Source organism: Anthonomus grandis, chromosome 4 (assembly GCF_022605725.1).
Source record: "Anthonomus grandis grandis chromosome 4, icAntGran1.3, whole genome shotgun sequence".
In the NCBI taxonomy this organism is placed as follows: Eukaryota; Metazoa; Arthropoda; class Insecta; order Coleoptera; family Curculionidae; genus Anthonomus; species Anthonomus grandis.
In genome coordinates this window covers 28,258,465-28,271,641 of record NC_065549.1, presented here as the reverse complement: position 1 = coordinate 28,271,641, position 13,177 = coordinate 28,258,465, and the positions used below count along the sequence as shown (strand labels likewise).

The following is a 13,177-nucleotide window of genomic DNA, read 5'->3' as shown; positions in this document are numbered from 1 at the left end:
AATTACCGCCCGATTGCACTAGTTCCAGTAATATCGAAGATTATGGAGAAAGCAGTCAACCAACAACTGTTAAGATATCTGGAATCATCTGCACTAATCAGCGATCATCAATACGGCTTCCGAAAGCTTAGATCCACCGGCGATCTTCTGGCCTACGTCACACACTTGTGGACGGAGGCCATGGAGAAGCACGGCGAGTCCCGCTCAGTCGCTCTTGACATTTCCAAGGCATTTGACAGAGTGTGGCATGAGGTACTACTAACCAAGCTCTCCTCAATCGGCATACAAAACTCATTATTGAATTGGATGAAAAGTTTTCTTGAGCAACGAACAATCCAAGTAGCCGTCGATGGATACCTCTCCGACAAATTTAATATTAACGCTGGAGTCCCTCAAGGATGCATTCTATCCCCCACCCTCTTGATATATATCAACGATTTGCTAGGAATCACTGTCAATCCAATCTACAGCTTTGCGGACGATAGCACACTTATTTCCACATTTAAGTCCGCCAAACCAACGAAAGCCGCAAGTTCTCAAAATCTCAGGCAGCAACAAGTAGCTTCAACCAACAACGATATTTGAACAATCTTGGAGTGGGGCGATAACAATTTGGTCAATTTTAACGCTAAAAAAACGCAGGCTGCAGTATTTACGATGAAGACTAACCTTGGTGGCCCGGAGTTGGTTATGGCAAGGAAAATATTGCCAATGAAATCATCTTTACATCTTCTAGGAGTCGAGGTCACCAACAGTGTGTCCTGGCATGACCACGTTGCCGAGGTCGCCAGGGCGGCTTCCAAAAAACTTGGAGTGCTTTTCAAAACGAAAAAACTGTATACACCAGAACAGCTGCTGACTCTTTATAAGGCTCAAATACGCCCTTCCCTCGAGTATTGCTAGCATGTCTGGAGCTCTGCACCCAAGCATAGTTTAAACCTGCTAGCTTCTATACAGAAGAGAGCTATTCGTCTTATCGACAAACCAGAACTGACAAAGAGTCTGGATAGTCTGGAGCAGAGGAGAAAGGTGGCTGATCTCTGTTTATTCTACCCTTATTATCACGGTAAGTGCTTCTCTGAGCTGGAAGGCCTGATTCCACCCAGGGCTGTTCCGGCAAGAAGGACGCGTCTAGCAGTTGCGGCTCATCAACATCGAGTCCACCTGCCTACCCCAAGGACGTCGCTGTATCGGGACTCATTCATCTGGAGAACATCTTCTTTGTGGAACGGGCTTCCACCTCACATATTTCCCGACGCATACAACCTACAGCGATTCAAGATGAATGCCCACAAATATCTTCGCGCAAGCACCACTCCAAGAGTGACATAGGACTTTCCTCTTGTGCTTGTGTTTACCATAAAAAAAAAGAAATTAAAAAATTTAAAGTTCTCCATTTACTTCAATGCTTTTTTAAATTCTGTAAGTAACTAACAATTGCACATTTTCATCACTTGCGGATCGATTAGTCTAACTTTTTGTCGAATTCTTTGCTTTAAATCATCAACATTATTTGGTCCGGTGACCTTGGTGGACGTGTATCCGGTGACCTTGGTGGACGCTCAATCGCTCCTTTTCGTCCAATCCATCTGTTAGGGTAAGTTGCATTAAGAAATTGTCGAACGGCGATAGCAAAGTGAGGAGGTATTTAAGGATGATATTTATTTACACGAAGTATTTTTGCCTGTGACCCTACTGACAAATTCCAATTCCTGGAAATTGTACTAAGCGCAACATGTGGATTATTCTCCGTTTCTAATAAAACATTTAGCGCAGCATTTACAGATACTTTTGGAAGTTTTCCTTTAGATAGTTTTTTTATATGACCCTGTCCCCCTAAATTTTGATTCAATTTTGCTAACGAGGGATCTAAAAATTGCATTACGATCAGCATAAGTTGTATTAAATAGATTACAGATATCTTGTTGTGTATACACCCGGTCTCCAAAATCAATCATCATGAGTATTTCAATTCACTCTTTCCCAAATAAATGAATTTTATTAAACAATGATGCGTGGACAACTAATATGACAATTATATCCACAAATGAATGACAAACCGTTATCAAGTAGGCTTTAAAATTGGAAACTGTTCGTAAATAATAAGGTCTACTTACTGTCTAAGAAATCACATAAAAAATTAATGTTGGCGTTATAGTTTCTACTTGACTCTACTTACTTTTCTACACCCTGTAACCAACATTTTTATTGCAAAGAATATATCGAGTCAAATGGACAATAAATTTAAACATTAGTTGCAATAAACCTAGAATAAATTTTTTATGTTTCAATTTCATGTCTCGTTAGTCTGTTACGTCATATTTGACAAACCTTACGTCATATTTAGGAATATGGTTTGCCATATGGTTGTTTTCTGAATACAAAAAGTAGTCAGAATTATAGAATTGTAAAACGTCATATTTTACAGGGTGTTCTATTTTAAAAAATGAAAGTCACGACATTCTACTATTATTATCGACATTCATTATTATTATTAAAAATGCGCAAGTGACAATACTAATTGATGTGTCCAAAAAATAAAAGAAAAAAAAAATACCTGAATTTTAAATGAATTTATTCGTTTCATCGTAAATGGACTGTATATTTTATAATAAAAATTGTATATTTTGCATCATGTCAAAGTTTTAAAAAATAAAAAAAAGGAGAATTATTTTACTTGGGGTACCAGTAATAATAACTACCTACTTATTTAAAAACCAAATCATACGTAAAATAAAATAAAAATATTTTTTGTTATTTACTACAATAAATAAAATATTCCACCAGAGCCTTACAATATAACTTCAGTTTTTGGTGATGTCCTCTTTTGTTTTTTACAATATATGCCATGTTAAAGAAGCGCTAAAAGAAATCTAATACGACGATCACATCGTATTAAGTTCATTCTAAGAGCACCTACGACAGCAACACACGTCTTTAAGTTGCCATTGATCAAAATTGATTTGACAGTAATACTACCTGTACGAAAGTTTGTTTCATTAAAATGGGCCCTAATGTGGGATCAAGCGATTCTCCTACTTCCTCCAAGAGTACTGGCATCCCAATTCGTATGCCATTTTCTAATATTCTCATGAAATTTGGGTCAGTCAACTTGATGACCTTCATATTGTTTTCTGCTTCCATTTGGCGAATCCACCTTTAACATAAGCCTTTACTCAGGTGTAGCTATTAAAGTTGGCTGATAGTATTAAACAATTTTCGAAGTTGTAATATTAATAATTAGTTTAACAAATGTATATGGATACCTATTGGCTTGTTCTTGAGGATCTATCATAAGTGGCCAGCGGTTTGCTTTTGTTACCATTATAGCGTTTTCTGTAGACACGCTGTCTCTGGGCAAACCACAAGCATTCCATGTTCTAATTTCATAGGGATCAGCTAGCACATTTAATAAGCTATAACAAAAAAATGAGGCTAAAGATTTGAATATCTCAAATAAAAAAAAAATCTGTATAAAAAAATTACAGCGGTAAAGAAAGTAAAGTTTTGATGACACAAATTCCCACTTTACTCTGATATATGAATTTTGTTATTTCTAGATCAAGGATTCAAAGTGTTTCCAAGAGCTTAAAACACGTTTTCTCTTTAATTTCTTATACTTATATTTTGAATAATTAACGATCAACATAATTATTTAAAAACTACACATCAGCACTTTACCAACATATTTCATTTCAATCTCTGCATGTGTTTCGCTTAGTTTGCATCAGCAAAATTGCAGTAGGGATTTAAATAAAATGTTTTGTGAAGTGGTAATTTTTTTTTTAATCATTAAACCAAAGATTCCAGGCAAATCGGGCTTATCGTGGGTGTTACTACAATTGTTATAATTAAATCTTTGTTGACTTTATTCTATGGAGGCAAAGTACTTTGGTAAAATAGTAAACATAAGTAATACTTACTTAAAATTTTCAGTAGATGGAATATTTTGCTCAATACATTTTTTCTCCCAAGTTTGAGTTAACTCTTGCCTATAGTTGGAAGTAAATGCTCCTTGATACGCGACACAGGCGGCAGCCATCATCACATCTCCTACGCAATTCACTAACTCAATGGCAAAATTCTGAATTAAAAATAAAAAGCATAATTTTTTTCTTTAATTCAAGGTGTTTTCTGTTTACCTTAACAGCATCCTCCCATCTGGTTTGTTCGTCGCCCAAGGCAATGTTAAGGCGGCCGGCTCTATTTAGTCTTGCTGAGGTAAGTGCAATATTATTTTCTAATGCTTCTTTTTCTGCCACGGTTGCATTGAATTTTGCTTCAAGAGCTGCAATCATTGCTTCAACATCCGCTAATTGTTTTTGCTTTTCACGAAGGAGAGACATTACTGCGTTGAGTTCTTTTTCAGCTGATTGTAGCCTAAATGGTAAGAATTTAAATATATTAAATTAATTATGACAGTCATAATTTACCTAATTGGAAAGTTCGGTAGACTCAAAACTTACTTACTTTTTTCTTTTCGGTTCTACAATTCGATAAACTTTAGCATACATATCAACTGCACGAACCCACATGCACAAACTCTTACAAGCTTTGCTTACTGTTACAACTTTTTCTGGTACAAAGTCAGGATGTTCTACGTAAGTTTTTAGCTTTTTTAGCATTATATCGGTTATATGATCCTTATCGTAGTCCTGGAGTTTCTTTAGGAAATTTGTGTCGCCCAAAACAATTTTAGATGCTGCCCAGTCGGTTCTAATAAAGAAAGTGATTGTAATATAGAAATAGTGTATTAACGCTCGATTTTTTAATTATGTTTCTGTAAAAGAAAATACGAATCGGTTTAATGTAAATATGCGTTTCTAAATAGACCTGATCACGTATCCGCACACCATATAAAACTGAAGCTGATAAAAAAAGAATGGCATTTAAAATGCCATTTTAATAGTTTTCTAATATTTATAAGTTACGTTGCAGTACAGTTATGTTTCAAAAGAAAATAAGTCAAAACGAAAAGTATTTGTAATCCAATTTTTTTAACCCAGTAATTAACGGCTTCCAATACTTCCAGAGGTCTTTTTTGTCGGGAATAGTAATTTACAAATAATAATCTAGGGGAGGTAATTCAGGTGACCTAGCGGGCCTTTGATTTCTAAATCAACATAGAAAATCTGCAACAATCTAATAATTTCCGTCTGAGTAGCGGGGCATCGGTAACAGCGATCCAGTAATTAAAACATGGCTAATATTATTCATAAAATGCCTAGCGGCATGAGCATTTTTAAATTTAATAAAAAATGAGCGAAACGGAAGAACCTCGCCATGAATATTTTCGGAAGGATCTCTGACTAAACATGGTCAATTTCTCTATAGCAGTTCCATTTGCATGACGTTCCCAGTTTAACCGATGCGGATAAGATAATAATAAGAAGAATGATAGTTTTAAATAATAGCCAATAGTAAAAAAATATAATTATTAAATCCAAAAGTAACTTGAAAGATCATGTTACGAATCTAAAAATATTCTTTATAAGTGTACAACATTGAATTTTAAATTAAAATTGCTTCATGCCCATATCAATTGAGCACTCGGTAACGTCGAAAATTTTCATCCGAGTTCCTTTCATAGCCGCAGTTATGATAGAAAAATATAAGCAGTTCTAAACGCATATAAATAAAGAAGGAAGAAAAAATGGAAAAGTCATTCTTGTGATAACTTATTTTAAACGTCTCATTGAATACTTTATAACCCTATAATACTTATATCATATATTTTAAAGTTCGACCAAGATATGATTCTGGACTAATAAGATTTTGACTGAAATAAATAGTGGACAAGATCTTATTGGTCAGTCCGCAGGATCCCATCAAAATTATTATCTAAATAATCTAAATGCGTTTGATATCTTGTCAGGATACGTCTTCCATATCGGGCAGTATATCTTTTAATCATTCATTTCGGTCGAGGTTTCGTAGAATTCTACATGCTAATATATATACTATTATACTATATACTATTTGAGTAATAAATTAAATCTTTGCCAGATTATTATAATTTTGACATATTTAACTGTCAATTTTTTCTTGATACACTATTATAAAAACTTTTACATCTGAAAATAGTAGTCATGCACTAATTGAATTAATTCCAAAAATCAATGGGAAGAGAGGCAGTAAGGAAAAGCAATGTACGGAAAAGAGAAACTTAGGTAAATGTATGTAGGGCATTTTATATTAAATAAGTGCATTCAGGTATTCAGAGCTATAAACAAATTAATTTTGATATATAGGGTGTTACAAAATTCGGTGCAAATATTTTAAGAGCTCATTGTTGGAGTCAAAGTAGTAAGACTTTTTTTCTATAAATATGTGTCCTAAAATGTAGATAGATAATAATACTAATAATATGAATAATAATAATAATAATAATAATAATAATCCCTTAGATCTGTAAATTTTTGAAGACAATCGATTATTTGTAACACTGACTACAGTTATGCGTCAAATCTTTCTAAAATTTTTAAGTCCCCGTTATTTGGGTGCTCTTGACATTTTCTGTCCCAAAAATGGTGTAAACCCAATTTTAAGCAAGGATTTAGGCGAATTTACCCTTATAATGGCCCATATCTTATGTTTTCGATAAGAAATTTGAAAATCTAGAACACCATTTAGTTACCCATAAAAAAATCCTAAAATATCGTTTCTTACATTTTTTCGATACAATTAATTTGATTTCAAAAGAACTAAAGCTGTCATAGCCCACTTGGTTTTTTTTTAAATTGTTAGTTTAATCGGATTTAATAATGCTTGCCTTTCGTTTACAAACGGTTTTCTCGAAGACGGTTAATTATATCGAAAAAATGCAAAAGGCAAAAATTTTATATTTTTTCATGGCTAACTAGATGGTGTTATTAGATTTTAAAATTTCTTATCGGAAACATTAGACAGGGGCTATCAGAAGAGTAAGCCTTTCTGAATCCTAAAATCGGATTTACACAATCTTAAGAATAGATTTGCGTGTGAGGGCGTGTATTTTAGGACACATGTTTATATGAAAAAGTCTTATTTTGACCCCAACAATACGCTCTTAAAATATTTGCACCGAATTTTGAAACACCCTAATGTATGATTAGGAAACCGTATGCGTTGGATCGCCCTTAACATACAAATAACTGACAAGAACTTACTTGGCTCCTAATAATATACAAACACTTTCCATAACAAATTGTACAAGTTTTGGCGGTTTTTGAAATACTTTAACTTCATTAATGTCATTCTTATTAAGTGCTTCTAAAGCTTTGGTCGCTGCTTCCAATGCAGGAAGTGCTGTATCCAAGTCCCGTTGTGCATCATCAGCTAACACTTGGGTCTCATCCGCTTTTATCTGCAATTTAAGTAATTTTTACTGTTAAAAATACTAATATCAAGATGAATAAAATAATTTTGATAAATATATTAGATTTGATGAGGCCATTTTATAAAAGGCAGCAGAGACCTTTGCATGTTCTTCATCAGTTTTAACAGTTACTCGAACTTTATCGGCGGATTTTTGTTCTTTAGCTAAATTTTTCATTAACTCAGCAACAGCAATAGATTTTTTTGCCAGTTCTGGTTCTAATGCTATTAAAGTTTCTTTCATAGAGTCAATTACGTCATTAGTTTCATATAATTTCTAAAAATTTTAATATTATTTTTAGAAAATTGCTGAAATTTTTAATTTGCTATTTACCTGTAATCCGTTGGCAATTCTATCTCTAGTTTTTGTTATTTTCTCTTTTCGTTCTTTAAGCATATGCTTATATAGTTTTATTAGCTCTAAATAACTGCTTGGGGTTGTGTAATAGTACCGTTTCATTTCTCGATAGAACCTATGTTTTTTTTATTATTATAATATTTGTCTTTTAACTATTAAAATTACCTCAAAGTCATCTCTTCAACACTTTCATGAATAGTAACGCATACAGTAGAAAGGCTGCTACAAAGCTCTGGTGAACCAATATCTTTTAAGCTCGAAAGAGCTACAGACAATAGAGCTTCTTGGGGCCATTTCTCGAACCAATCAATTGTACAACAATTGACTAAAGAAGGAAACATTCTGCATCTTCGCCTAAAGGCATCTCCCACAGGACTCATACAAATTACTAAATGCAGGTTACTTCTCACCCTGCTTATAAAATATTCATAGATGTGATCTCTCCCATCGGGAAAGCCCGCTTTTTTGGCTGCATCTCTGCTTCCGATAATAACTTTTTCATATTCATCAGCTTCGAAGAGATTTGGTACATCACCTAGGGGAATAAGTAATATAGTTTTACAAGCAATTTAAGTGCAATACATTATCTAATTTTTTTTTCATCATAACTATAATTCACTAAGTTTACAAGTGACTTTTCGGGACTTTAAAAATAGGCTATAAGGCTATTTACATTAAAGGTATCGGCAACAAATTCTGCATATAACCTAACATTTATTATAGTAAAAAAACATTTTCCTCTTCATCCATAGTCCGAGTGATAATAGTAAGATATCTCTTTGGTGTTTTATTTTATAAATTTTCTGCTATGAAAATAGATCAATTTATTTGCTGAAAGTTCGGTTTGTATTATACTATACTATTTCTGTAACATATTTTTGAATAATCAATAATTTAGTTTAAAACGGATTCCATAAACGCTTAATAAATTATTGAAAAAAAAAGTCCTTTCATGATTTATTTAGAAGAATTATGATTTATTTAGAAAATTTCATGATTTGTATAGTCAACAGGTACTTCTAGGTATGGCACTTCTATTGTTCTGTTCTGATTTGTAAAGCAGAATCAATTATGCAGGGTGTATCACGGTCAATCCTAAGTTGACGTTTATGGAAAAAGCCAACGGCACATTTTAGTTAAAAATTATGTAAATGTATTATTATCAATACGCTAATTGACAAATATTTTTAATAATATAATTTCATGCCTCATCACGATAAATACTTACATTATGCCAAATTTCGATTTTTAACGAAATGGTTTTTTTTTGCAAACCACCTTAGTATTTAGGTATAGGAACATGATATATCATTTAAAAAGGAGTTTGATGGTCTTTCAGATTATTCGATAAGATACAGGGTATTTTATTAAAAAACAAGACTTTCCAGCATTTTTGTATCTAGCGTTAAAATTATGAATTTTAAACGAGCCTGTATAATTGAAAACAAATTTCTCAAAACAATACAGAGGACTTTGAGAAACTACATTCAGAACTACAAGCTTTTACAAATGCAGATAAAATATTAAAAAGATTTAATTAGAGACATGTTTCGAAAAAAATAAATAAACCAACATAATTACTAACTCAAAAACCGTTAGACTAGGATAATATTAAAAAATAAATTTAGGAAATAATTACCAATTTAAAAATGCATATACAGGGTGTTACGTTGAAATATCAAAGACGATGCTACTTTTTATCGCAAGAGGTAACGCTGCATCGCTAAAAATATTTTAGATCACAAGGAATAACCTGTACTGCCAAATTTTCAAAAAATCTGATATTGTTTTTGTGATGGTTTAACCTACCATTGACCATGATACATCCTATATATTTTTAATTCTGGTTCAAGGTTGAGCTTCATTCTACATAGAAAAATAGTGATCCATCTATAATTTAACTAACATGGTACATATTTTTGTTAAGAGGCGTATTTCTGTCTATATTTTAACTCTTACCAAAATTACAGTGTTATGAGCAAAACGTTACAAAAGTATTGACTAGTGGTAAAATTATTATGAAGATAGCCGTGTTAATATAAATAACAAATAATAGAGATTCTGGGATCATACCCGTGCCCCGCATTTCAAAGCTTCTTTTTCTTTATTCAAACTTACATTTATTAATTTTTCTCGGTTGTGTCGATAACTTCAGATTTAACTAAAAAAGTATTTATAAACCTAATCGTTATAATACCTAACATTTATAATAAATTTCTGTTAAGAGTTACATTTTGTGTACTCATTTTATTTCGAAATCTAAATCGGTTATCCGAAGGAAACTAATACTCTCTATATATATTTTTCTAGGTTAATTTGAATATAGTTTTCTAATAATTTGTTTGCAGTACTATGTATAGCAATGGGTCTAAAACATTCTAGCTTCTGTCTAGTACCAGCGCTAAACCTATACGCTATTATGGTGATTCTAATAATACCAGTATACAGGGTATCCGGAAAATAGAGGCCAATCCGCCGGCTACATATCGGGTGGACCAAAATAATGCGACTTTCGTTACGCCATTTTTTAACCGAGCATAGTATTTAATATACAGGGCGTCAAAATGAGAAATATTAAATCTTTTTCTTTAAGTAAATCGAGTATTTCATAAGATATTAAATTAAAATTTGGGGAGGGGTTTTTTTGGAACGAGAAATTGGAACCTTGCAGAAGGCCACCTGCGGTATGTGTTAAAAATACCAAAACTTTTTTGTACCCCTGTATAATAAAGTATAAGTTCTAGTAAAAAATTATAATTATCCAATTTTCTCTTGTAAAACTTCTAACGTTCTTAACAAACTTCTCAATTACTCCTAAAATAAATCTACATTTCTTAATTACATATTTGTATTTGGTGTGTTTTCTTACAACTTATAAAACCATAATGGCTCATAGACCAAGAAATGTACCCTTTTCCGAAATGGCGAATATGGTTTTGATGTGTGGTAAGTTTGAAATATTATTGTAAACAGTAAATACCTGTCAATCCTCAACTAGGAAAATGTGACTCCAATGCTAGTTTAGCCGCTAGGCGCTATGCCCAGACGTTCCCAAACCAATTTTATCCCAAAAAAAAAAATATTTAAATTTGATGTAATTGCGGCCGACCTCGTGCGGTGGAACCAGGGCAAGAGGAAGAAATTTGAAGAATTGTTGAAGAATCACAAAACATTAGTATTAGGGTTTTGGTTGAACGGATGAGAAATATTAGGAAAACCGAGACACATAATATTTTACGGAGTCAACAAGTTTACCCATTTCATCTTCAAAAAGTATAAGGTCTTTTACCCGACAATCCCGAGGCAATACTTGCTTTTTGTAGATGGTTATGTGAAATGAATAATAGAAATGTGGACGAGAAACACGTGGGCTGAAGTGACTCCTAGGGCCATAGTTGAGACACATCATCAAGTAAATTTAAAAGTCAATGTGTTGCAGGCAATGCAGGTGTTGTGGATAACTTTCTTTTAGGACCTGTCATTTTACCAGGTAACTTGACTGATGATTCATTTCTGTTGTTTCTACAAGAAATACTGCCCGATTTGCTTGAATGCTCTAAATTTAAGACAAAATCTTTGGTTTCAACTCAACGGTGCTCCGGCTCATAAATTTTGCTATAAATGTTAGGAACTATTTACATCAAGTATTTTCTAATCGCTGGATTGGTCGGGGTCGAGATGCTCCTATTCCGTGGCCACCCCGTTCGCCTGACCTTACACCTTTGGATTTTTCAGTCTGGGGATGTATAAAAGACTTTGTGTATATGGTTCCGATTTTAAACGAGGAAAGGGAAAGAATCATTGCAGGTGGAGAGCATTTCAGGTTGAAACCAAATATTTTTCAAAGCCTTAGATTTTCTTTAATAAAGAGGGCTCGTATGCGCATACAAATGAATGAAGGTCATGTAGAACAAATAATTATTCTATGACTTTTATTATAATAAGTAATTAAGCATTAATTTAGAAAAAAAATTTACGTTTATTTTGTTAACTTATTAAAATGTATCTAGATTTTAAAATTAAGATATCTAATAAACGGATTCTCAGCGATATTTACTAATAAATACTTTTTTTATGAAAAAAGATTAGACAATTAAAATTCTTTACTCACTTTATTATACAAGGGTACAAAAAAGTTTTGGTATTTTTAACACATGCAATATACCGTAGGTGGCGCCCTCTACAAGGTATAGCGAATCCGTGAACGGAATATTTTAGACCCATTTCTCGTTCTAAAAAACCCCCTCACAGCAAATTTTAATTTAATATCTTATGAAACACTCGCCTTACTTCAAAAAAACGATTTTATATTTCCCATTTTGACGCCCTGTATATTGAATACCGAACTCCCAATTAAAAAATGACATAACGAAAGTCGCATTATTTTGATCCACCCTATATGTGGCCGATGGATTGGCCTCCTTTTTTCAGACACCCTGTAGATTCCCATTTTAAAAACCAGATGTGTAATATATAGCAAAAACTTCAGTAAAACTATTATTAAAGTCAATATATTACAATGAATTTGCTATTATCCTAAATAATAAATACACAAATACCGGTATTTGCACATAAAAATTTGTTTTTTGGGCGAGTTTATTTGTATTATTAGCTTATTTATTCTAGTATTTATCATGTTTATCAAACGTTCTGCAATCAAACTCTTTACTATCAAACAATCATCAAACTGTTTACCTATTTTTTAGAAATTTCAATGTTATCTATCACCTATGTTTTGACGAGAAACTTTGGAAAATTGACATCATCCTTCTAAAATTTTGCGAGTACAAAAATTGACAGAAAGGTATACAGGGTGTCCCGAAAGGAATGGGACATAGAACAACAGTAGATTCCTTACGTCAAAATAATATGATTAATCAACTTACTTTATCCTAACTTTAATAGTAATTGAAATACAGGGTGTCAAAATATTATTTGATTTATCGTTTTTTTCTCATAGGTTCTGAACTAAATGACATACTGACATGAAATTTAGAACATACGAGTCTTTTAAAAAGAAAAATAAAATTTCGTATACAGTTTACGTGTTTTTGGTAGAGGGCGCTCGTTGCGTTAGTTTTTACTTTTTTAAATCCCCTAACTTTTTTGCACCTCCATATATTTGTTTGAAAAATAAAAAAATAATTTCCTTTTTTAATATTACATAAAAAATGTATGCCTTTTTAAAGTTGCTCCTAGCAACTTTTTTTTTTCAATTTTTTCAACCATTTTCGAAATAATCGCACTTTTAGGTTTTCAAATATGTGAATGACTTAAATTTACTAGATTTTTGGCAATGTAATCCTAAATAAAATAAAATGAATACCTAAGATTATCAAGATACTTATGTAAAATTAGAATAGTTACTAAATTAAAAAAAAATATATTACGACTTTTTTGTTAATTCTTATATCATAACCAAAGTAAATGATATTTATATCATAAACAATTAATTTCAAATAT

General features: G+C 32.4%; 2 protein-coding genes across 2 annotated transcripts in view; one reads left to right on the top strand and one right to left on the bottom strand.

Annotated features, from left to right (window-relative positions):
* The window catches only part of LOC126734993 (WASH complex subunit 5), a 249,917-nt gene that overhangs the window by 106,570 nt on the left and 130,170 nt on the right, over window positions 1-13,177 (top strand). The window lies entirely within an intron of this gene.
* Window positions 1-13,177, bottom strand: part of LOC126734990 (dynein axonemal heavy chain 6) — a 126,708-nt gene that overhangs the window by 37,431 nt on the left and 76,100 nt on the right. The window contains exons 41-49 of the mRNA XM_050438854.1: window positions 7,880-8,249; window positions 7,691-7,829; window positions 7,457-7,633; window positions 7,149-7,345; window positions 4,471-4,716; window positions 4,143-4,380; window positions 3,924-4,084; window positions 3,267-3,416; window positions 2,980-3,157 (exon numbers count right to left, since the gene is read on the bottom strand). Of these exons, the coding sequence (XP_050294811.1) occupies window positions 2,980-3,157; window positions 3,267-3,416; window positions 3,924-4,084; window positions 4,143-4,380; window positions 4,471-4,716; window positions 7,149-7,345; window positions 7,457-7,633; window positions 7,691-7,829; window positions 7,880-8,249 (1,856 nt within the window). The remainder of the gene's footprint in view (window positions 1-2,979; window positions 3,158-3,266; window positions 3,417-3,923; window positions 4,085-4,142; window positions 4,381-4,470; window positions 4,717-7,148; window positions 7,346-7,456; window positions 7,634-7,690; window positions 7,830-7,879; window positions 8,250-13,177) is intronic.